Genomic DNA, 26,005 nt, shown 5'->3' on the forward strand with positions numbered 1-26,005 from the left:
ATTACTACATGCTGGGAAAGTGTCCGTGCTTGTGCGGTGAGTGTAAAGGGGGAGGGGTCACTCTGTAAGGTCAAGGTCAATGGAAGATGACATGCACTACCTCTTGTGTGTGCAGAAAGGCTCAGCCACTCCTCAGGTCTCTTTCACCATCTTTCATTCCTTCACATCAATGACGGCCGAATCTCTACGGACAGTTAACAAGAAGGAACAGTCAACAACCATGGCACAGTCTCTGTCACTTTCCGTCGCGGGCGGCGAACACCAGGAACCACAACCGCTGAAGCAAAACATGCAGCACCTGTCTTCACTCACTGGCCATGATGCAAGCACTAAGGATACAGGAGTTTAAAGCTAAAAGGACTGCTAGGGTAATAAATTAAATCATATATTTATTTATTTTCTTTTTGTGCACTTTTTTGGAATTTTTTTTTTTTTTTTTTTGTCCATAGTGACCTTAATTCTTATTAAAAAAAAATAAATTTTTAAATAAATAAATAAAAAATGCTGTGCACAAACAGTTCAGTCAAGGCGATTATTCTGTGCACAGTTTAGTCAAGGCATAATGTTTCATAGTCTTGTTTCCTTTGCTGTTGTTGATTTGGGGACTGGGGGAGGGGGGGGGGGGGGAAGGGAGGGGTGGAGGGAGTCTTTTTTTTCTTCTTCTTTTTTTGTCTCTTCCCCCCCCCCCCCCCCAACTGTATAGGCAGTCCTCCTAAGCAGAGGCCAGGATCACAACTTGGTGGACTTCTCCGACCTGGACGCGGGGTGAAACTGCTGCTGCTGCGAGCGCTGTCTGTAACAGCCGGAGCACAGGTTGCCCGTCTCCCGACTGCCGTAGAAGTCGCAGCCGGGCGTGGCACACTTGGGGTTAGCCTCGCGCCTCACCGGCGTGTTGTCGTAGTCGGGGGAGGGGGAGTGGGGGCGGGGTGCAGAGGAGACTGGGGGAGGGGCCACGCTCCCCACGGACAGCGACTGCTGACGGTCAGACTGACGCAGCACCTGCAGGGTGGTGGGGGGAGGGGGCATGGTGGTGGGAGTGGGGGAGGAGGGGTGGGTGGGTGTGTAGAACTTGGACTTGCCGCACTTGTAGATCTCATCACCAGGGGCAGTGGCAGTGGTAGTGGTGGTGGTGGAGGAGGGCAGGCCGGTGGGGGCCTTCTGGCGGCCAGGGAAGGTGTTGTACCCTGAGGGCTGGCCCTGACCTCTGGAGGGGCGTGGCCTCTCCAGTGTGCCCGACTGCTGCTGCCACTGTTGCTGGGAGGCGCAGGCATCACACAGGGAGATGTTGGCCACAGCCAGGTTGTTGCAGCCCGGGGTGCGACACAGCCCCTTTGGAGGCACGGCTGCCAGGGAGTGCAGGGCCACCCGTGATCGCTGCTGTGCCCCTCCCACCTCCTCCCCTCGCTGCCGCTTCAGCTCCTGCTCACGCCAAAACTGCCTCTCCGCCGTCTTCAGGTAGTTCTCCACGAACTCATCCCGGGTCTCATTTGACTCGCACGTCAGTCTGGCGCATGGCACCAGCTCCTCGTTCTCCTCCCCGCCCCCCCCGGTGGTGGTGGTGGTGGCCAGGGCCGTGATGACCTTGGTGCTGTGGCTCAGCCCCCCGCCCACAGACACCAGGGAGTCCTGGCCCCCCCCACCACCCCCCTTGGCCCCCGCCTTGCTGGGGGCCAGGTTGTTGCCCAGGTGCTTCAGCTTCTTGCCCACGGTCTTGCCCAGTGACCCAAACTGCTTGGCCATCACGCCCCCCGGCTTCCCATCCTTCCTCTTCTCTTTCACCAGTGCCGAGTTGATGCTGCCACCCCCGTCGTCTGACCCCGAGCTGGACTGGCGGCTGGTGACCCCCTGACCCCCGATGAGGACATGGTCAGGGGACAGGTGGACGATGTCCATGTAGTCCTTCAGCAAGTTCAGCTTGTCCTGGAGGCAGGGCTCGCTGGCCGCCATCTTGTTGCTGGGGCCACCCCACTCGTACTGGGGCCCCGGGTCGTAGCAGAAGTGCAGTGGCAGCAGTTTCAGCTCAGGGTCCACCACTGGAATGGCCACTGCACAACACAACACACACACCGGTCGTTTGATTATTTATTTTCATTTATTCACCTCTTATCATTTTCTTATTCTCTTTCTGTTTTTTTGTTGTTTTTTGATGCAAGGCAAGGAGTTTATTCCGTGTGCCCCCTGGGGGCATTGAAACATGCAAACTGAGAGATGTGTATGGGAAGTAGTGATAACATGAGGCACGAGTGGAGTTTGGAAGGGGATGGATTTTCGTCTAAAATCACAACATACTGAGGACAGACGTACAACAAAAGAATGAACAAGCGAACACACAGGTCAGCCAGGACAGTGGTCACATGTTGAACGCTCAAAATAGCCTTCACTTTTCACAGCACACTGACATGTCTTATCAACCCTTCACTTTTCACGGCACACTGACATCTTTTCACAGCACAGACAACGGCACACAGACATCTTTTCACGGCACACTGGCATGTCTTATCAACCCTTCACTTTTCATGGTACACTTCATGTCTTATCAACCCTTCACTTTTCATGACACACTGACATGTCTTATCAACCCTTCACTTTTCACGGTACACTTCATGTCTTATCAACCCTTCACTTTTCATGGTACACTTCATGTCTTATCAACCCTTCACTTTTCACAGTATACTTCATGTCTTATTAACCCTTCACTTTTCACAGCACACTGGCATGTCTTATCAACCCTTCACTTTTCACGACACACTGACATGTCTTATCAACCCTTCACTTTTCATGACACACTGACATGTCTTATCAACCCTTCACTTTTCACGGTACACTTCATGTCTTATCAACCCTTCACTTTTCATGGTACACTTCACGTCTTATCAACCCTCCACTTTTCACAGCACACTGGCATGTCTTATCAACCCTTCACTTTTCACGACACACTGACATGTCTTATCAACCCTTCACTTTTCATGACACACTGACATGTCTTATCAACCCTTCACTTTTCACGGCACACTTCATGTCTTATCAACCCTTCACTTTTCATGGTACACTTCATGTCTTATCAACCCATCACTTTTCATGACACACTGGCATGTCTTATCAACCCTTCACTTTTCATGGTACACTTCATGTCTTATCAACCCTTCACTTTTCACGGTACACTTCATGTCTCATCAACCCTTCACTTTTCACGGCACACTGGCATGTCTTATCAACCCTTCACTTTTCACGGCACACTTTATGTCTTATCAACCCTTCACTTTTCATGGTACACTTCATGTCTTATCAACCCATCACTTTTCATGACACACTGGCATGTCTTATCAACCCTTCACTTTTCATGGTACACTGCATGTCTTATCAACCCTTCACTTTTCATGGTACACTGACATGTCTTATCAACCCTTCACTTTTCACGGTACACTTCATGTCTTATCAACCCTTCACTTTTCATGGTACACTTCATGTCTTATCAACCCTTCACTTTTCACAGTACACTTCATGTCTTATTAACCCTTCACTTTTCACAGCACACTGGCATGTCTTATCAACCCTTCACTTTTCACGACACACTGACATGTCTTATCAACCCTTCACTTTTCATGACACACTGACATGTCTTATCAACCCTTCACTTTTCACGGCACACTTCATGTCTTATCAACCCTTCACTTTTCATGGTACACTTCATGTCTTATCAACCCTTCACTTTTCACAGCACACTGACATGTCTTATCAACCCTTCACTTTTCACGACACACTGACATGTCTTATCAACCCTTCACTTTTCACGGCACACTTCATGTCTTATCAACCCTTCACTTTTCATGGTACACTTCATGTCTTATCAACCCATCACTTTTCATGACACACTGGCATGTCTTATCAACCCTTCACTTTTCATGGTACACTTCATGTCTTATCAACCCTTCACTTTTCATGGTACACTTCATGTCTTATCAACCCTTCACTTTTCATGACACACTGGCATGTCTTATCAACCCTTCACTTTTCACGGTACACTTCATGTCTTATCAACCCTTCACTTTTCATGGCACACTGGCATGTCTTATCAACCCTTCACTTTTCACGGCACAGTGGCATGTCTTATCAACCCTTCACTTTTCACGGTACACTTCATGTCTTATCAACCCCTCACTTTTCACAGCATACTGACATGTCTTGTCAACCTTTCACTTTTCACGGCATACTGACATGTTTTATCAACCCTTCATTTTTCATGGCATACTGACATGTCTGATGAAGCCAATCACCTCTTTAAGCAAAACAGCACTCCATGTACAGAGTTATTTGAGTGGAAACAACATGACAATAAGACAACATGCACAAGCCAGTCACCATGGCACAATGTGGTTGGGGTCATCGGTTCAAACCCCATCAGAGACAGAGAATTTGTTTTTTATAGTGCTCTCCCCTTGCCAGAGAATTTTGAAGATTCAGGGTGGTTTTTTTTTTGTTTTTGTTGTTGTTGTTTTGTTTTGTTTTTGTTTTAATTCTAGCACAAAAACCAAAAATATACAGAAAGTAAATGTTCTAAGAAGAAAAATGAATGTGGATTCTAAATCGGGGCTTTTCCCCATTTAATTGCTACATTACGTAAGTCCGTGCAGATCTGTCAGACCTGACTGTAAGCATACATCCCACACATTACAACCTCATTGGGGGGGGGGGGGGCACTAACATGCTGTAAGAGTTGCTGTGCAAACATCCCAACACACACACAATGCACTCACAAGGCACAGACATGTCGTAATAGTTGACACCCCCCCACTCCCCCAGACACACACACACAGACATACACAATGTACTCACAAGGCACACAGACATATATACAAGAGTTGCTGTATACATACACCCCCCCCCTGCCTCCCCCACCAACACACACACACACAGAGGCACCCACAATGTACTCACAAGGCACGGACATATCACCAGAGATGAAGCACCCCCCCCCCAACTCAACCCAACACACAAAAGGTACTCACAAGGCACGGACAGTTCGTAAGAACTGCTGTATACTCCCCCGCCCCACCCACACACAATGTACTCAAAAGGCATGGACATATCATATAAATTGCTGCATACCCCTCCTCCTCCCCCACACATACAAAGGACTCACAACACCCCCTCCTCCCCCGCACCCCCCAAACACATACACAAAATGTACTCACAAGGCACTGACAAGTCATATCAGTCACTGCACCTCCCAAACCCAACCCACCCCCCTCCCACACACACATAAGTAACTCACAAGGCACGGACACGTCGTGATGAGAGTCACCGCCACTGCCATGTTGCATAGGGACCAAGGCGGAGAAGTGAGCAGCGTCGTAGGTCAGCAGCAAGGGGGAGGGGCAGCAGAGGCAGCGGGCACACTCCAGGGGCAGGTAGATGCCGCCGAAGGGGATGGGGGCGAGGGCGTCGCCGTTGGCGTCGCGCAGAATGGTGTCAGCCACCACCACGATGGGCCGCTGCAGCACGTGGGCCAGGACAAACACGTGGAACTCCTCCAGGCTCTCGTACACCACCGCCTCCGTGCATGATGAGCTGTGCACAAACACACACACACACACACATTGTCTGTTAAGACATCTGTACATAAAGAGCTACACATACACACACACACACTTGACTTATTCCTCTTGATTCCGTGGGGAACATAGGGCCGCAACAACACTCCTCCAACGCACCCGGCTCTGGCTGGTCCTCTTCAGTTCGGCCCACGTCATTCCGGCCGCCCTTGTCTCTGCCTCAATGCTTCTCCGCCAGGTCTGCTTCGGATGGCCAACTTTCCTTTTCCCCTGTGGGTTCCAATCAAGAGCCTGTCTTGTGATGTTTGTTGCAGGCTTGCGTAGTGTATGGCCTATCCATCCCCATTTCCGTTTCTTGATTTCCGTCTCCAGTGGGGCCTGTTTTGTCATGTTCCAAAGTTCTTCATTGGAGACAACCTCTGGCCATCTGATGTTCAGGATGTTTCTTAGACATCTGTTGGTGAATGTCTGAAGCTTGTGGGTGCTGGTCTTTGTCACTCTCCACGTCTCTGAGCCATAGAGTAGAACCGACTTCACGTTGGTGTTAAAAATCCGGATCTTGTTGCGGATTGAGAGGGCTGTCGATCTCCAGATTGGTCGAAGGGTGTTGAAGGCGTGTCTTGCTTTGTTGATACGGCTCTTGATGTCTTCATCCGTCCCCCCGTCTTTGCTGACAACACTGCCTAAGTAGACAAACTTGTCAACCTCCTTGATGTTCTCTTGGTGTAGTTGCACTGGATCTTGCTTCTTGTTGTTGACCCTCATGACCTCTGTTTTCCCAATGTTGATTTGGAGTCCAGTCTTCTCAGCTTCTTCTGCCACACGACATAGTTTCTCCTGCGCATCTTGCTGCCTGTGGGAGAGAAGACTTATGTCATCTGCGAAGTCTAGGTCCTCCAGCTGTTTAGCGAAAGTCCACTGGATGCCTGTCCTCCGGTCTGCTGTAGACTGCCTCATGACCCAGTCAACCACCATCAGGAAAATGGTCGGTGAGAGCAAACAACCCTGACGGACGCCGGTTTGCACACTGAAAGGTTCCGTCAGTTTCCCATCGTGGATCACTTGACAGGTGGCGTCTTCGTACATTTGCTGGATGATGGTTACAAACTTTGGTGGAAATCCATAGTGGTACATCAGTCTCCAGACGACATCTCGGTCGACACTGTCAAAAGCTTTTTGAAAGTCGACGAAGACTGTGTACAGGGGGGTCTGCCACTCCAGGGACTGCTCGATGATGATGCGCATGGTTGCGATGTGGTCCGTGCACGAGCGATCTTGTCGGAAGCCTGCTTGTTCGTCCCGAAGTGTCTTGTCCAAAGCGTTCTTCAGTCTCTCAAGGATGATTCTGCTCAGTACCTTGCCCGGAATAGACAACAGCATGATTCCCCGCCAGCTGTTGCAGGATGAAAGGTCCCCTTTCTTTGGCAGCTTTACAAGATGTCCTCTTTTCCAGTCTTTTGGCACTCGCTCCTCTTCCCAGATCTTGCAAAGGAGAGGGTGCAGCATCTCAGTTGAAGTCTGGATGTCGGCCTTCAGAGCTTCAGGTGGAATTCCATCTGGGCCAGCTGCCTTTCCTGACTTGAGGGACTTGATGGCCTTGACTATCTCGGTCTTGCTGGGAGGGTTGGTGTTGATGTCGAGGAGCTTGGTAGGTGGCGGGATGTCTGGTGGGGTGGGTGGTGCTGGTCGGTTGAGCGTTTCTTTGAAATGCTCCGCCCATCTTGCTCTCTGCTGTTCTTCGCCAAGGATGGTGTTTCCGTCTTTGTCCTTGACGGGCCGGCTTGGGTTGCTGTTTTTCCCGGAGAGTGTCCTGGTGATCTCATACAGGCGCTTCATGTTCCGCTGACCTGCTGCACTCTCAGCTTCTGCTGTCAGTTCCTCGATGTAGGTTCTTTTATCTTTTCTCGCACTTCGCTTTACTTGTCGGTTCGTCTCCCAGTACTGTGCTTGTAGCTCATGTCTCTCGGCTTGATCTTGCGTGCAGTTGATCTGGTCTTTCAAATGCTTCCTCTCAGTGATGAGTGTCCAGGTGTCTGTTGATAGCCACTCTTTGTGCTTCCTCGTTTTCTTGCCCAGAACTGTTTTGCAAATTGTTGTCCAGGTCTCTCGAAGGCTGTGCCAATGTTCTTCTATTGAGTCCTCTGGGAGTTGGGAAAGCACACTGAACTTGTTCCTCAATTCAATCTTGAACTCTTCTGCTTTGAGTTTCTCCTTCAAGCTGTGCACGTTGTACTTGCGCGATGGTCTTGCAGCCTGGTCGTTGTAGGCCTTCAGCTTGGTTTTGAGTGCTGCCACAACCAGGTGGTGATCCGATGCTGCGTCTGCGCTGCGCTTTACCCTGATGTCGTGCAGGCTTCGTCTCCACTTACGACCGATGGTGATGTGGTCGATCTGGTTCTCGGTCTTGCCGTCAGGGGAAACCCACGTGGTCTTATGGATGGTCTTGTGGGGAAACAAGGTGCCTCCAATGACCAGGTCATTGAAGGTGCAGAACTCCATGAAAAGTTCTCCATTCTCATTCTGCACTCCAGTGCCGTGTCTGCCCATGATGAGCTCTCTGTTTGTGTTGTCACACACACACACACACACACACACACATATACACATACACACACCGTCAGTTAAGACCTCCATGCATGAGCTACACACACACACACATGAATCAAGAATATTTAATTCTTTGACCCCTGTTAGGGTATAGAGGATATAAAGTAACAACATTGGTATTATCGTTTGTATACACACACACATACTGTCAGTAAAGACCTCTGTCCATGAAGAGCTACACACACACACACACACACACACACACACACACACACACACACACACACACACACACACACTCACTCACTCACTCACTCACAGTTAGGACCTCCGTGCACAATGAGCTACACACACACACACTCACTCACACACATACACTCCCATACAGTCAGCTAGGACCTCCATGCATGACGACCTACACGCAGTAATGTTTTGGCAGCAAAGAGATCATAAACCAGGAGTGTCTGGTCAGGAAAGAGTAGAAAAACCAGGAGTGACTTGTCAGGAGAGAGAGAGAGAGAGAGGATAAGCCAGGAGTGCCCTACCTGCTGGTGAGAGGGCTGTCACAGCAGCTGTTGACGTTGACAGTGGAGTCAGGGCCACTGCGAGGAGACGGTGAAGCCAGGTGCAGGATGTTCTCCCATTCTGCCTTCCACTCCGCTTCACTGAACACAAGACCGGACTGCAACACAGCAAGCCACAGGCACTGAACAATGTTACAATCCCTTCAGCAAGATAAATATTGCGATTATGAAGTCCAGATAGCTGTTTGTCAGTCACAACATCTTCACTTTGACAGGTTTCTTGTCTCTGTCTATCTCTGTGTGTGTGTGTGTGTGTGTGTGTGTGTGTGTGTGAGTATGCATCTGTCTGTCTGTCTGCATTCATGTGCTTGTGTACGGGGTAAAAAAAAAAAGAAGTAAATGTTCCACAACTTGGCAGAATTACCTATTCTCAAAGCAAATGCTCCACACACACCTGCAGACGACCAAGCTTCACACACCTGCAGACTGACCTATGCCTAAAGTATATGCTCCATACAACTGCAAACTGACCTAAAATATACCAAAAGAAAATCCTTCACATACCTGTAGACAGACAATGGGACATACCAAAACAAAACAAAAAAATCTTTCACGAGCTTGCAGACTGATCTATACTTAAAAAATCTTTCACACACCTGCAAACTGACCAATACCAAAAGTAACTGCTTCACATTCCTGTAGACTGACCAATACCAAAAGTAAACACTTCACACACCTGCAAACTGACCAATACCAAAAGTAACTGCTTCACATTCCTGTAGACTGACCAATACCAAAAGTAAACACTTCACACACCTGCAGACTGACCTATACCAAAAGTAAACACTTCACACACCTGTAGACTGACCAATACCAAAAGTAACTGCTTCACACACCTGTAGACTGGCCAATACCAAAAGTAAACACTTCACACACCTGCAAACTGACCAATACCAAAAGTAACTGCTTCACATTCCTGTAGACTGACCAATACCAAAAGTAAACACTTCACACACCTGCAAACTGACCAATACCAAAAGTAACTGCTTCACATTCCTGTAGACTGACCTATACCAAAAGTAAACACTTCACACACCTGTAGACTGGCCAATTCCTAAAAAAAGCAAAAACTCCTTCACTTACTAGTAAAATGACCAATACAACAACAACAACAACAACAAAAATCCTTCACACACCTGTAGACTGACATGTACCAAAAGTAAATGCTTCACATACCAGCAGACTGACCAATAACTGAACAAAAATCCTTCACACACCTGCAAACAGACCAATACCAAAAGAAAATCCTTCATACACCTGTAGACTGACCAACAACAAAGGTAAATGCTCCATACACCTGCAGGCTGACCTATACCTAAAGAAAATGCTTCAGACACCTGCAGACTCACACCAAAGAAAAATCCTTCACACACCTGAAAACTGCCCTACATCTAAAGTAAATGCTCTACACCTGTGTACTGACCTGTTCCATAAGTAAACACTTCACACACCTGTACAATGACATTAAAAAAAAAAAAAAATTAATCCAAAAAAAAAAAAAAAAAAATCACATACTTGCAGACTGGCCAACACCAAAAAACAAACAAAACAAAATAAAAAAACAAAAAACCTCCACAAACCTGCAGACTGCCCAATACTGAACTCACTCCAGACGAAAGGCTCTGATCGTCATAACGGAAATTAGGTGCCGTTCCAAAAATTCAAAGCTATCAACTATCCAATGCCCCAGTTGGGGCCCTTCCTCTGAAACAGTTGTAAACAGTTGGGCCCCAACTGGGGCATTGGATAGTTGATAGCTTTGAATTTTTGGAAGGGCACCTAATTTCCGTTGTGACGTTATGAGCTAAGAATATCTTATCGGACCTTTCCACTCTCCACTTCGACCAATATATGCAGTGTGTGTTGTTGTGTTTGCAAGCAGGCGAGTTATTTCCACGGTGACTGGTTCACATCAACAGTGCGTGTCAACAATAGCATCTGACCCAGTTTCATCCTGGTCAAGAGGCAGACAACAGAATCAGATGAACAGGCCCTATCGTGGCTATATAATGTTCTGAATTTAAGTTTTACATTTTCTCCACAATGAACTTGTTATCTTACTGATCAGTTTTGAAGTTTTCAGCTCATAAATTCTAATGTTTGTTTTTTGGTGATTTTATTTCTTACCCATACAAATGGGCCATCTGTGGGGAAAGTAAGGGGAGCTAACCTCCAGTACTGAGTGAGTTAAAAAAAAATCCACACACCTGTAGACTGACAAATATGAAAAAAAAAAAAAAAATCCTCCACACACCTGCAGACTGACCAATACCTCAAAAATAAAATCCTCCACACACCTGCAGACTGACCAATACCCCAAAAATAAAATTCTCCACACTCCTGTAGACTGACCAATACCTAAAAACAAAATCCTCCACACACCTACAGACTAATCAATACCTAAAACAAAATCCTGCACACACCTGCAGACTGAACAATACCTAAAACAAAATCCTGCACACACCTGCAGACTGACCAATACCTAAAAACAAAATCCTCCACACACCTACAGACTAATCAATACCTAAAACAAAATCCTGCACACACCTGCAGACTGAACAATACCTAAAAATAAAACACCTCCATACACCTGTAGACTGACCAATACCTAAAAATAAAACCTTCCATACACCAGCAAAGTGATCAATAACAAAAGAAAATGTTTGGGGTTTTTTTGTGGGGCCTCCTACCACCTCTTTTTTCCCCCAAATATTTACTTTTTTCTTCTTCTTTTTTCCCTTTCTTAATATTTTCTAAAAATACTATTTTGATAACATCAAACACCCCTGGCAAATGTATACAGACCTTGAATGCACGCCTCAAGACACACTGGGGCAATTGCTGCGCCAGATGATAGGGAAAAAATGAAAGAAAATGATCAGTTAAGGTGTGTGTGGGCATAAGTGGCGCATGAAAGGTACATATGAAAATATGATTGGAGAAAAAGGAAGATGTGGGGAAAAAATAGGTGGATGGAGGCCCCACAAAAAAAAAAGAAAGAAAAAAAAAAGAAAAGAAAAGGAAATGCTCTACACACCTGCAGATTGACCTGGGTCTGCTGCCAGCGCCATCTTCTGTACAGTTTGTCCTTGAACAAGGACGAGGTCAGAGTGTCCAGCAGTGCATTCCTCAGCGTCAGCAGTCGGTCGTGAATACCCCACATGGCTGTCACCATAGCAACCACAGTTATCAATCTTTTATTTATTCATTCATGTTCGTGCAGTCATGCAAGTGGCCTGAGCCCCCTTCATGAGCACGCACATGCAGAAGATCAAATACACATGTTAACTCTTTCACCGTCATAGGCGACTTAAGTTCACTAGACAGTGTACCACCTAAGGCGACTTTTGTCGACATCGAGGGGTCATGTTGATATGACCATTTTTCATATTCAAACAAAGCTTGACAGCTGTAGCCAGTATCCTGTCAATCGAACAATGACTAACCTTAGGCCCCTGACTGAGTTTAAAGTGAACTAGTCCATTGTGTTGTTCTGATACGAGCCGGAACCCGTGACAGAGAGCATCGTTTCTAAAGTATTTGGTGCTGGGGAGAGTTTTTCCAAACAGAAAGTGAGAAAGTCAAACTTGGCAGTAAAAGAGTTAAAGAACCTGTATTCCATGACAGCGTTTTAGTGGGTTATGGAAACTATATCCAGCATACACACCCCTGAAAAACGAAGTATGGCTGTCAAGATTGTGGGGATATTAAAAACAACAAACAAACGAACTAAAAAAGAAATCAGTCATACATGTAAAGGGTCACATGTCTGTGTGAGAGTGTGCGTCTGTGTTCGCGGGACGAAAACCTGTCTGAAGAAGCCGATGCATGACCTACGCATGAACCCAGCATGATGATCTGGCCTGAACTGGAACGGAATGATTTGACAAAATACAGAGAGAAGTGAAAACATAAAAATAAAGTGACAGATAGTAGAAGACAAATGATTAGAAATAATAACAACAATTTGACCAAGCAGAGCAAACCAATAGGCCTAGTTTGCATCAGTTTGACATGGTACAGTATATGACACCAAAAATAATATTAACTTCCAATGATAATAATAAACATCATCATCATCATATCAAGAACAAGAATAATAATAAGATAATTACAGAGAGAAGCAGCATGGAGAAGACAGTTGCCATCCCCAGTGGTTGCCATGGGAAACAGGCGTTGACACAAACCATGATGGACCCACCAGTTCAGGCGACCTGGCCACACATACACACACAATGCACACACACATATACCATAATGAAAAAAAAAATCTAATTCTAATGACATAATCTTAATCAGTACATCTATGGACAAAGACCTTGAAAAGGGATGTTCAGCTTGAACAATTCATCACCTACAAGTTACACTTTTAAATTTTTGACAATAAATGTCCTTTGTTGTTGTTTTTTTTAAATAGATTTTATGGGATATGATTTGATAATCAGCCTTTGAATATGCAGCATATGCAAAGAGAGAGAGAGAGGAGAGAGAGGGAGACAGAAGGGGACAGGGGGTGACAGGCAAAGAGAGAGGAAGACATGGAGGGAAAGGAGGAGACTGGCAGAAAGAGAGAGGGTGACAGAACGAACGAACAAATAAACTGGTTTTTACTGAGGGGGAAAAAGGAGACAGGGAAACAGGCAGAGGGACAGATGAAGACAGACAGGCAGAGAGAGAGAAAGAGAATGGATAAACAAGCTTTTAAGGGAGATAAGACAGTGAAACAGGCACACAGAGAGTGAGAAGGGGGTGGGTGGGGGGGGGGCATCAGGAGACAGGTAGAGAGAGGGAGGCACAGGCAGAGACAAAGTGGGGGGGGGGGGTAGAGACAGACAAGCGCAGAGAGAGAGGGGGAAGACAGACAGGCAAAGAGAGAAGCTGACAGAAAGACAGGCATACACTGATACAGAGAGAGGAAGAGAAAGGCAGACAGGCAGAGACTGAGGGAGACAGAGAGACAGGCAGAGAGAGAGGGGGGGGGGGGGGGGGAGACAGACAGGCAAAACAGTGAGAAAAAGCACAGAGAGAGACAGAGACAGAAAGACAGGCAGCGAGAGAGAGAGAGACAAAGAGACAGGCAGAGTGAGAGAGGGGGAGACAGACAGGCAGAACAGTGAGGGAGACGGAACAAACACACTTTTTTTTTTTAAACTGAAGTAAACAGGAAGACACAGAAACAGGAAGAACAAACCAAAAAGCAAACAAATTTTTTTTATTATTCCAGGGTATTGAGTTAAGCACATCAACAAGAATGCTTTTTTCCACCCAGCACCAGGGGTCAAAATAAAGAAAGAAATGCAAAAGAAAAAAATAAAGACAGAAATTAAAACAGGAAACAGAGAGGAAAATAGAAAGAGGGAGAGGGGTGGGGACAGTGAAGAGAATAAAGAAGAGACAAGATTAAATGAGAGTGAGAAAGAGAAAAAAAAAGGGAGACAGACAGGCAGGCAGACAGGCAGGCAGACAGAGAGAGGCAGAGAATGAGAGTCCAAAGTTACATTACAAAAGTTAAATCACAACACATCAAAGAAAATGGCAAGAACAATAATACAATTCAATCACAAACCAGTATGAAGAGGCAGAGAGAGAGAGAAGGCAGAGAGAGAGTCCAAAGTTACATTACAAAAGTTTAATCACAACACACATCAATGAAAATGGCAAGAACAATAACACAACACATGCTCAAACTAGTATGTAGAGGCAGACAGGCAGACAGAAGGAGAGAGAGAGAAAGACTGGCAGCCAGACCCTGCGACCCACCAGCAGACTCCAGGGAGTTGAGGGTGGAGGACTCGATGAGGTCCTTGACCAGGTAGGCGCGGAAGTCGTCAGGGTAGAGGCTGAAGTCTGGCAGGCTGAAGGTGTGGAACATGTGGGAGTGGTTGTCCTCCTTGATGTCCTGCAGCACACTGGACCTGGCAGCCACCACCAGAACCTCGTTCTCCGTGATGCTGGAGAAACCACGCTTCAGACGCGGCTCTGGAACCAGCGCCATGCATACTCTCACTCTATGGTGGTCGTGTGCAGACAATGTTTTACATTGCTATAGTACTGTGACGTATTACAGTTTCAGTTTCTAAGTGTTTTAGACAAATCCATGTATATAAGTATAAACAACAGTAGTATAACCTAATGCACTAGTCGGGCCTTGAGTGCCTGCACACACACACATACGCACACTCACACACACACACACATATATATATATATTTATATTCTTCACACACTTGCCTGAAGAAGCTGTTTTTACAGCGAAAAATTTGCTGCTTTTCAAGAATACAGGTTTTAAAGACATGCAGAGCCTACTGTTGTGTTATATATATATATATATATATATATATATATATATATATATATATATGTGTGTGTGTGTGTGTGTGTGTGTGTGTGTGTGTGTATACACACACATACATACACACACACGTATATATATACATACATATATAGAAAGAGAGAGAGAGAGGACCTCGGTTTATCGTCTCATCTGAATGACTAGTGTCCCCCACACAAGGTCTAATGGAGGGGAGAAATACTGGCCACTGTGTGATTCAAACCAGTGCGCTCAGATTATCTCACTTCCTAGGCAGATGTGTTACCTCTAGGCCATCACTCCACAATATCTATATCTATGTAATATAGATAGATAGATAGATAGGTAGATATATGTGGAACTATCAGAGTGGATATTTTCAACCGAACTTTGCCAGAGGACAACACTAAAGTTGCTATGGCTTCTGTTTTTTAGTGCACCAAGTGAATGCTGCACAAGTGACCTCGATTTATCATCTCAACCAAATGACTAAATTCTCAGTTTGATTTTCAAGTCCAACTTGGGACAGACCAGGACTCAAACCCAGACACTGTATTGGCAGATAAGCGTCTTTACCATTCTGCCACCTTCCTCCCATCATGCTGTAAGGCAATCTGAATCACGGCTCTGGAAGCAACACTTCATCCTCTGACACTATGTTTCTGCTGCGTCCTTGGTTTGACCATGTCATATTCTTGTAGTATCATACAGCATGGTAGTTTGAACTGGGACTGAAATTTTTCACTCCCCCCTCAATCAGACCTTAAGCGGTGAGGGTCTGGGTACTAGTCTCTCGGATGAGACAACAAACCAAGGCCCTGTGTGCACCATGTACGCCATGTAAAACAACCTATGGCAATAAGAGAGTTGACCCTGGTAGAATGACGTAGTATAATCCACTCTAATATGCATGCATGTGTGTGACTGAAGCCTGACTGAATGACACAGGAAACGAACGATGAGCACATTAAGGCATATCTCAGTCAGCTCAACCCAGGTAGACACCCTGTTGTGCAAACCACTCTGTGTTTCAAAAATGCTTGGAACTTGGTCTCTGACCTTGGATAGGTGCTATATAACTTTATAAGTATTCTTAGCATTCAAAATGCATCTCACACTCGGCACTGCCACTGCACAAAGCAGTGAAAACTACACAGAGGAACTATCGTACCAGTTATAATTTGAGTCAGAGCTAGCAAAGCCAGGAATTCTTTACACTTCACTTAAGTTCCAGTTTCAAGGTGTCAAAGTGTATAGAGTGGTATACGAGTTCAAAGTGTGCTGACAGGTCTATATAGGTGTCAAGTTGTGCTGACTGGTCTATATGAGGTGTCAAAGTGTGCAGCCTAGTCTATATAGGTGTCAAAGTGTGTAGTCTGGTCTATGTAGGTGTCAATGTGGGCAGACTGGTCTATATGAGGTGTCAAAGTGTGCAGACAGGGCTATATGAGGTGTCAAAATGTGCAGACTGGTCTATAGGAGGTCTTGATGTGGGCAGACGTCTATATGAGATGTCCAAGTGTGCAGACTGGTCAATATACGTGTCAAAGTGTGCAGACTGGGCTATATGAGGTGTCAAAATGTGCAGACTGGTCTATATGAGGTGTCAGAGTGTAGACTGGTCTATAGGAGGTCTTGATGTGGGCAGACGTCTATATGAGATGTCCAAGTGTGCAGACTGGTCTATATAGGTATCAAAGTGTGCAGTCTAGTCTACATGAGGTGTTAAAGTGTGCAGTCTGGTCTACATAGGTGTCAAGTGTGCAGACTGGTCTATAGGTGTCAAAGTGTGTAGACTGGTCTATAGGAGGTGTCAAAGTGTGCAGACTGGTCTATATGAGGTGTCAAAGTGTGCAGACTGGTCTATATGAGGTCTCAAAGTGTGTAGACTGGTCTATATTGGTGTCAAAGTGTGCAGATTGATCTATAGGAGGTGTCAAATTATGCAGACTGGTCTATAGGAGGTGGCAAATTATGCAGACTGGTCTATAGGAGGTGTCAAATTGTGTAGACTGGTCTATATGAGGTGTCAAAGTGTGTAGACTGGTCTATATGAGGTCTCAAAGTGTGTAGACTGGTCTATATGAGGTGTCAAAGTGTGCAGACTGGTCTATATAGGTATCAATATGTGCAGACTGGTCTACAGGAGGTGTCAAATTCTGCAGACTGGTCTATAAGAGGTGTCAAAGTGTGCAGACTGGTCTATAGGAGGTGTCAAAGTGTGTAGACTGGTCTATATGAGGTCTCAAAGTGTGTAGACTGGTCTATATTGGTGTCAATGTGGGCAGACTGGTCTATATGAGGTGTCAAATTGTGTAGACTGGTCTATATGACTTTTTATGAGATGTCAAATTGTGCAGACTGGTCTATAGGAGGTGTCAAATTGTGCAGATTGGTCTATAGGAGGTGTCGATGTGGACAGACTGGTCTATATGAGGTGTCAATGTGGGCAGACTGGTTTTTGGAGGTGTCAAATTGAGTAGACTAGTATATATGAGGCGTTAAAGTGTGCAGACTGGTCTATACAGGTGTCACAGTGTGCAGACTGGCCTATAGGAGGTGTCAAATTCTGCAGACTGGTCTATAGGAGGTGTCAAATTCTGCAGACTGGTCTATATGAGGTGTCAAATTCTGCAGACTGGTCTATAGGTGTCAAAGTGTGCAGACTGGTCAATATGAGGTGTCAATGTAGGCAGACTAGTCTATATATGTATCAAAGTGTGTAGACTGGTCTATATGAGGTGTCAAAGTGTGTAGACTGGTCTATATGAGGTGTCAATGTGGGCTGACTGGTCTATATGAGGTGTCAAAGTGTACAGTCTGGTCTATATAGGTGTCAAAGTGCGCAGACTGATCAATATTCATTACACATCTGCATCTTTAAAAAAGGGATGAAGAAAAGCAGGTATCTAACCTACGCATAAATCCAAAGCACTGGTCAGGCCTTCAGAGCCTATCCTAAGTTTGTGTGAAAACATCAAACTAAAATGAAACTAAATTGATTAAATAAAAAAATAAACAAATAAATAACTGCACTCAAAACATATCACTGCATTTTACTTATTAGCAGATAAAATGAGGATACCCTCCCTCCCCTCCCCAAACCCCCAAGCAAGAAATGCTTCGCAGCCCCATGAATGGCCAGACCCATGGCCTGAGTAACTCACGGGCGTCTGGGTGGTGGGAGGTGGGGGAGGGGTGTCCTGTGGGCGTGGTGGTCTGCGACAAAGGTTTGTTGCTGCTGCTGCTGATCAGCTTGGGTTCAGGCATCATCTGTACAGAGTAGGAACCAGTTCAACTTCTGCGCGCATGTGTGTGTGTGTGTGTGTACATGCGTGTGTGTGTGCATGCATGCGCACTCTTGTGTATGTGTGTGCACACACACATAATGTGCGTGCGTGTTTGTGTGTGCGCATTTGCGTTCTAATGTTTGCATGCAGGCATGAGTGGTCCAGTGTGCCTACAGTCCAGGTGATCAAGCATATGACAGCACACATGTACGCATTACTGAGCACATGAATGTTCACTCCGCTGACCTCTGAACACATACAGTACAAAGTTTCTGTGCCCAAGTTTATATTATAATACCACCCTGAACACACACACAGCTCAGTTCTATGGTTAAATTCAACACTGTTTCATCACCGACGCTACTACTACTACTGCTACTACTACAGTACTAGACATATGAAAAGAAGCGACAAAAAACTCTCCAGAAACATGGTCTGTTTTATAAAATTCACATCAATGTACAGTTGCTGCCTTGCAGCAGATTGTGTGTGATTGTTTCTCCCCCATCTTTATTGATCAGGGCAGCAGCTGGCTGGGAACCCAAACCTCAGTGATACTCTGTATCTCTGTAGACATGCCGCTTGTGAAAACCAAGACAGTCATGTACTCCACACATGCAACATTAACACTGATCAATATCTTGAGACTTCTTCCTCGCCTCAAGGCACTGTGTGCTTTTCTTTTGAAGCAACTTCTTTTCCCATAAATATGTAAATTGCTTTCTTCTCTGGGTATTTCTTCTCTGGACACAACCTTTTTTTTTTCCTGGATACTTTTCTTTCCTGGTAACACAACATTTAAAAGATGTTATTCTTTGTGGGGTTTTCCTCTCGACATTTTTTTTGTATTTTGTCTGAATGTATTGTTGTTGTTTTTCTAGGCAAACATTATCATTCAACTGACAAACAATTTTCCTGTAGAGTTTTGTCATTTAATCTACAGAAGCTCTCCCCCCCCTCCCCAGGCCCTCTCCCACCCCCACCCCTTAATTTGCAATGAATAACAGTTATTTTCCTGCCTGCCCATAAGTCTGCTTAACTGATTGCAGGAGAGGTTATTTGTTGGGGGGTTTTGGCTGAACTTTTTTTTTTTTTTTTTTTTTTTTACCTTAACCCCTTTGCTGAACCTTGCTTTTATTGTTTTAAAATGAGATAAATTTGAAGTATATTCAATACTTTTTCAGTGTGTACTTGTATCAATGTTTGAACTGTCGCTGATTTTGTTGATCACAAGTAATGCCGTCCCAAGAGGAAGAAGTCAAAACAGATCCTTGCAACTGACATCCTGACCTGTACGCTCAGTCTTTTGATCAGTGAGATAACAGCTCTTCACTGATGAGCTTACTCAGCAGGAGTCAAAGGGTGAATTCTGCACTGGATCACATATTCATAATGATTTTTTTTTTTTTATATATATAAAAAAAAAAAAAAAAAAGAAAAAAGTTTCTCCTGTCTGCCTGCTTCTGTGTGACCAATAGAAGCAAAAACATTTTCTGAACTTTTTGTTTCCTTTGGTTATTTTGTGGGGGTGGGGGGTAATTATTCCTGTCTCAATGAATATTTCTACTGAAGTTAAATTGTGTGGGAGAAGACTGTTTTCAACACATAATTTTGCTGGGAACATTTCCCTGGTTACTGTGTCTCAAGTTGGCACAGGTGGGAGTGGAACAAAAGTCAGCCAAAAACATTGAGAAGTTGAACTAGATATCTCATATCATGATTCTTTCTTTGATTCACTCATTATGGAGAGGACTTGGTGTGTTGTGTGTGTGTGTGTGTGTGTATGTGTGTGTGTGTGTCTGTGTCTGTGTGTGTGAGTGGAGTCACATGACAGCACAGCTGACAGAAAGGATGAGTCACCCACAAACTATGCATAGATTTCTCAAAAATATGTATGCATATATGAACATTCTTTTCTTTGCTCCACTCCTTAGCGTGGAGGACAGCTTGTGTGTGTGTGTGTGTGTGTGTGTGTGTGTGTGTGCGCGCGCGCGCGCGCGCATATGTGTGCAAGTTGTGTCTGTGAGTTTGAGTGCACTAACAACTGATGAAGAGAATTGACAGACAGACAGAAAATACGAAAAAAACTTAGCCGTATGAAGAGCACAGGAACAGGAGTCATGATGGCTGCCGGAAAAAGAGGGCGCTAGCCAGCAGGACAAAGGGGAGGTTACCTACTTCCGGGAGGTTATCGGCCATAGTTACTTTCGTTTTATCTGCATAGGCGGATAGTAGTTTGCACAGGACAGGAATATCAGACCCCTGCCGGAGTGTGCACTAGTTGGGTCACGGTTAAGTATGTGTAATTAAATTATAAATAGTAATGCATCTACTATCTTATAAAGTTATATTGTAATATTTCCAATCTCAATCAAGTTAATTGTTCATTAATTTCCACCGTCATCCAGCAATAACACACTCATGATGAGGAACAGAATAATTTAACTCAATGAAAGTCTGTCTGTTCCAGATCAAATACCGACACACACACAGGAACACCACACACACACCTTACCCTCCAGCACACACACACAAACACACACACCCATCAGCACGTGTACACCCACACACACACACCCACCAAAACACACAGCCATCAACAAACACACACACACACGGAAACACATACACATATACCACCAACACATACACCGACAAACACATGCACCCACCTACACACGCACCCACACACACACCAACACACACACCCATCAGCACACACATACACCAACACACACCTTATCCTCTAGCGAGATCCTGGCCAGAGTGGTGGTAGGGGGGTGCGCGAGGGTCATAGACTGGGACTGGTACTGGCTGCGCCCCCCATCCAGCCTGACCGGAATCACCCTCTCCTCTTGCGCCTTCACCGGGGGGAGCCGAACCGTCAGACCCTGCATCGGGAGGACCTGGGGGCCCGGGTCCCCTGCCACCAACACCCTGCCCCCCGCCCGCACCCCCCGCGTATCCAGAGACACGGCCGGCCCGATGCCCCCTTCCATGCCCCCACGGCTGGGCGCCGCTCCACCCCCCCTGGGGCCCTCCTGGTAGGGGTAACCAGGCGGGGGGACCGTGGGTTTGGGGCGGCTGCTGCTGATGCACATCTGTTCCGCCTCCTTGTAGCTGGCAGGCAGTTTCCACCTGTTCCCTGTAAGGACGCATGGGGAAAAAAAAAGTGGGGGTGGGGGGTGAGAGAGTTTCATTTTATGCCATATATGGTGTGAAGTATGTGCAGAGTTGGTTGATTTTTTTTTTTTTTTTTTTTTTTGGTATGATATAGATGTAGGCATGATTTGTTTTCAGTAATTTTTTTTTGTTTTTGTTTTTTTAAAGTGTCTTTCTCTTGTATAGGTTTGTGTTCAGTTGTCTGCATGTGAGTGTCTGTAAATATGTTTCAGTTCTTATACATACGTTTACAGTTTATGTTGACGTTAACATTACACAGGTTTAAATAATTAAAGACTTGACATAAATTACAATAAAACACTTCTATATTTATGTACCATATAGGTTCTTTTTATGCAATCCTAATCTCTTTATTGTAACTAAAACAAACAAAACAAAAACTCCATATAGGTTCTTTTTATGCAATCCTAATCTCTTTATTGTAACTAAAACAAACAAAACAAAAACTCTGCTTATTTAAAACAAGAATAAGCATTTAGACTTGAAGGCATTTTCTCTCTGCTGCCATTGATTATTCACAAATTTCCTACACTTATTCATAAGAAGAGTCTGAGACATCCATGACAAACATTTACTGACTTACACAAGGAAATGAAATCAAAATAACACAGCAGTCCTAGGGAAAAAGAAGAAGAAAAAATAGCTATAAAAAATAAGCACCCAAAAAATAATAATCGTGCCTGGCCTGATGCACAAAAAAGAAACGAAAGGAAGAGAAAAATATTTCCAATTCCGAATTCAGTTTGTTCACCCAGTTCACCTTCCCAATGCTCTGCCTGTAATAAAGCTGGCTACAGTTCTGATTGCTATCCCCATCACCACCACCAGTTTAACTTACGCATGAGAATCTCCCGAGCAAGTTCATCGGTGCTTCCCGTGTTGGAGCGGAACTCTCTCACAAGATGTTCTTTCTCGTCAAAACTGGGCATGCTGAACAGCCAGTTCTCATGCTGACTTCCTACCTGCACACAACAATTATCATCACTGTCACTATCATTATCATTATTGCTATTAATTATCATTAGTAGTACTAGTAGTAGTACTAGTAAAGTAGTAGCAGTAGTATGTAGACCATAAAAAATTTTATCATTCAATTCTTACACTGATCAGTGATGCCTGCAAGATAGGAGGGCCTCATACTAGTATCCTGCAAGAACATACCTCTAATCACCAATTTCTCTTGACTTTTGCACCATTCACTCTTCTTACATTCTACTCATACAGGTGTGTTCACCAACAGTCTTATATATAATTTACCATTCTATCTATTCATTCTATTTCTCATTCAATCCACCAAGCCTACAAAGAAAATGAGAGTGTCAGAACAGGTTCAATAAAGCAGCAGTAACAAATTTTCAGGACAGTATTCACCAAAAAAGATAACTTTTCTGGGGCAGTATATTCTTGCCTGACACATCTTGTTTATCAAATCTGTTTGTAAATCGAACTCTAGTTTACTCTCTAGGACTAGGAGGTAGTTCCAAAATATTTCTGATCACTCACATTCCACTTTCATACCACTGATAAAAAGATCTGGGAGCAGACTAGCAGGTATTTTAAATCACTTCTTTTGTTTTTGCGACTCTGAGGACAACACAGTTTTCTTCACATCACACCACAAACCTCTGACTCATTAGTGTCGAATGATCCTTTGTGACTTAGCGTAATGTCTCCCTGAGCTGTGTCATCAGAGTATTTGGCAAGGGAAGCAGGGTCAGTGCCTTTGCTCTCATTTATAGTGGGTGAAGAAAACAGGAGATAAAACAGTACCTTGAGGGCAACCAGCTAATACAGATAATGAGACATGTACACATTATATATATATATATATATATAGTGTGTGTGTGTGTGTGTGTGTGTGTGTGTGTGTGTGTGTGTGTGTGTAATTTGTAAATGTGGAATTAACATATTTGAATCTGACAGCATGAGTTAATTTTAGTAGGAAGACTAAAACCCACTAAATAAGCCTGGTATTCATGTTCATGTAATCAACTGATTTCCGTCCATTTCATGATTCTACTCAGGATTTACTAGAACTTTTGTGTATGCTGATCAAAGAAATGCACTTTGTTGAAGGATGTGTACAGCAGTCTTTGACAACAATGGGTGCTCAAACCAGTGAACTGAAGGAAATGTGATAAGCACTGTCATTAGATTATGTCTACTTCACTGATAGTGATAACAAGGAAGTGAATCAAAGTCATATTTTCATAAGGAGATTCTTATATAAATGCAGTAAAACAATACATGCTTGTTTAATAATTCTGTTGACTGAAATTCTTGTTCTGCATTTCACATACACTGTAAAATGTAATGTTTTTATTTCAACAAACAAAACGGAATACTTTACTGATGATTACATAACGAGAAAGGGTGTAAAACTAAAAGGGCCCAGAGTTTCATAAAACCCCAACACCTACCACTATTTTGTTCCCTCTCATCATAACAGATTTTGAGACAAATGAAAGGTTGGTGCAGTGTCTACCACTCCCGTTCATAAATTCAGACCAGTCGAAACCGGCCAAGCAGGATGGGCTGCCCAGTTTGTAAACACAGAAAGGTAGAGATGTCAACCCAATTCAATTGTTTGGAAAAAAAAAAAAAAAAGAAGTCATTCCTACGTAGCGATGGTACTTTTAAATTTATACTACTAGGTACAATGACCTGCCCCGTTTTTCACACAAAACACTTATCGGCAAGGTCTACAATGTCAATTCCTAGTGCTGTTTAGTCTGGAGTAGGAAAAAAAAATCGCACAATGAGTCAACTGCGATTTTGTACCCTCGGCATTTAATATTTTACGCAGCATGTCAAAGTATCGCATATTCATTAAAAACAGACGTATTACAGCACCGTGTTGCTAAGTTTATGACTAGAGCTCAACTCGAGATCAATGTTATCAGATTGTGTGCACAAACTTCCTCGGTCACCAAGAAAGTACCTAAACCTAATTTGCTCAAAAAATCACTTCAGAAAACTATTTTCCTCATCTCCAGCACTTGCACAAAAAAGCTAACCCCCGTAAACAATACTGGAAATAATATTTCAGTCAAATATTCATTTCAAAACACTACGTGAAAATGTTATAGAGTGTACACAAAGTGGAACACTTACAAACAAAATTCCTTTCTGACGATGAGCCAAGTGGTGGATGATTCTGCTTCTATGACACATAAACAGGAAGTGCAGACAGGGCATGCGCGCAAAGAATTATTTCCTATTCGTCTGCTACAGTTTGTACTCTCTCTCTCTCTCTCTCTCTCTCTCTCTCTCTCTCTCTCTCTCTCTCTCATACACACTGACACGCGCGTGTGTATACGAACCAGCGCGCGCGCGACACAGTGTGTGTGTGTGTGTGTGTGTGTGTGTCACGGTGGTGTCAGTGTGTGTGTCTGTCTGTGTGTCTGTGTGTGTCTGTGTCTGTGTAAGTGTCTGTGTCAGCGGTGTCTGTTGTGTGTGTCTGTGGTGTCACGGTGTGTCTGTGTGCGCGCGCGTACTGTGTGTGTGCGGCCGTCAGTGCCGTGTGTGTGTGTGTGTGTGTGTGTGTGTGTGTGTGTAAAGAAAGTATATACGATGAAATAGTTTTCAAGGCATGAGATCTAGAAATTCATGCAGTCACTGGAAGCTCCTCCTTACACCTCCTCGGCCTCCTCCTCCTCATTATCATTATTATTATCATTACGGCTTTGACAAGCTGGCTAAACTAGGTGAGGGTAGCCGACGGGTCTCAAACCCTCGGTGATTTAGGGCTTGTCTACCCAAGCATGTGAAGACTGGATCCGGCGGACTCTGCGGAAGAAACCTTCATGGTTCAATGGAGAGGAAGGCGGTTGCAGCAGAGCACTGTGGAGTGCTGAGGGCAGGATGAGGCACATAGGACATCCTGGTCATCCACTGCATCCGTCTCCATCTCCAGTCGCCTTGACCTCGTCTTGCCACTGGATACAGACGGTCTCGGACAAGAGAGTGAGGTCGACTGTGCGCAACTCCTCCTCACTATAAACAAAGTCATCGCGCAAGTCATCAGTCATCCTTCATCCCATACCATCATTTTCCCCAAGCCCTGTGGCGACAGGCGAGCGACGAAGCGACAGGTGTGGGTACACTGGCAGTCGTAGCCGCGGACCTGCACACAGGCGGCTCAGGCCATAGGGTCGGTTTTCACCGACTGGAGCAGCGGTGGAGATCGGCAGCCCCCTGAGCGACTGAGCAGCCCTCTTCAGGACAGCACTGCTCACCTCCATGGCATGAGGAAGGGGCTAGAAAAGGTGCCCTAAACATTGCCTGCTCCACACGAACCTAGTCAGCATACCGCGGCTGACTGGGACCCTACTCAAGTGGTCGACACACAAAGGAAAGAAAGAAGAAAACAAGGAGCACCCCATTGACCATTGCCACATGGAACGCAGTGCGTACGCTTCTGGACAGAGCCAGACCACAGAGACGCACAGCACTCATTGCAAGTGAATTAGCCAGGTACAACATCGACATCGCTGCCTTAAGTGAGACCAGACTGGCAGAAGAAGGCGAACTCTGTGA

General features: G+C 44.9%; 1 protein-coding gene across 1 annotated transcript; it reads right to left on the reverse strand.

Moving 5' to 3' along the window:
* Positions 1 to 658: 658 nt before the first annotated feature.
* On the reverse strand, positions 659 to 24,641 carry LOC143281908 (uncharacterized). Its single transcript, XM_076587195.1, has 10 exons — positions 24,581 to 24,641; positions 22,305 to 22,428; positions 21,022 to 21,428; positions 18,161 to 18,266; positions 14,444 to 14,662; positions 12,799 to 12,897; positions 11,721 to 11,848; positions 8,645 to 8,781; positions 5,273 to 5,568; positions 659 to 2,045 (listed from the first exon to the last, which is right to left on the reverse strand). Exons 1-10 carry the CDS (start codon positions 24,638 to 24,640, stop codon positions 730 to 732), a joined length of 2,892 nt encoding a protein of 963 aa, XP_076443310.1. The 5' UTR covers position 24,641; the 3' UTR covers positions 659 to 729.
* Positions 24,642 to 26,005: the final 1,364 nt, after the last annotated feature.

This window comes from Babylonia areolata, chromosome 5 (genome assembly GCF_041734735.1).
Source record: "Babylonia areolata isolate BAREFJ2019XMU chromosome 5, ASM4173473v1, whole genome shotgun sequence".
NCBI lineage: Eukaryota > Metazoa > Mollusca > Gastropoda > Neogastropoda > Buccinidae > Babylonia > Babylonia areolata.

Excerpts from the sequence above, each read along its gene's own strand:
- LOC143281908 (XM_076587195.1), bottom strand. The coding sequence starts at position 24,640 with ATGTGTCATAGAAGCAGAATCATCCACCACTTGGCTCATCGTCAGAAA. Across the intron at positions 14,663-18,160 it reads CTCCCACCACCCAGACGCCC|AGCCGCGTCTGAAGCGTGGT; the intron begins GTGAGTTACTCA and ends CGCTGGTTCCAG. Across the intron at positions 5,569-8,644 it reads GACAGCCCTCTCACCAGCAG|CTCATCATGCACGGAGGCGG; the intron begins GTAGGGCACTCC and ends GTTTGTGCACAG.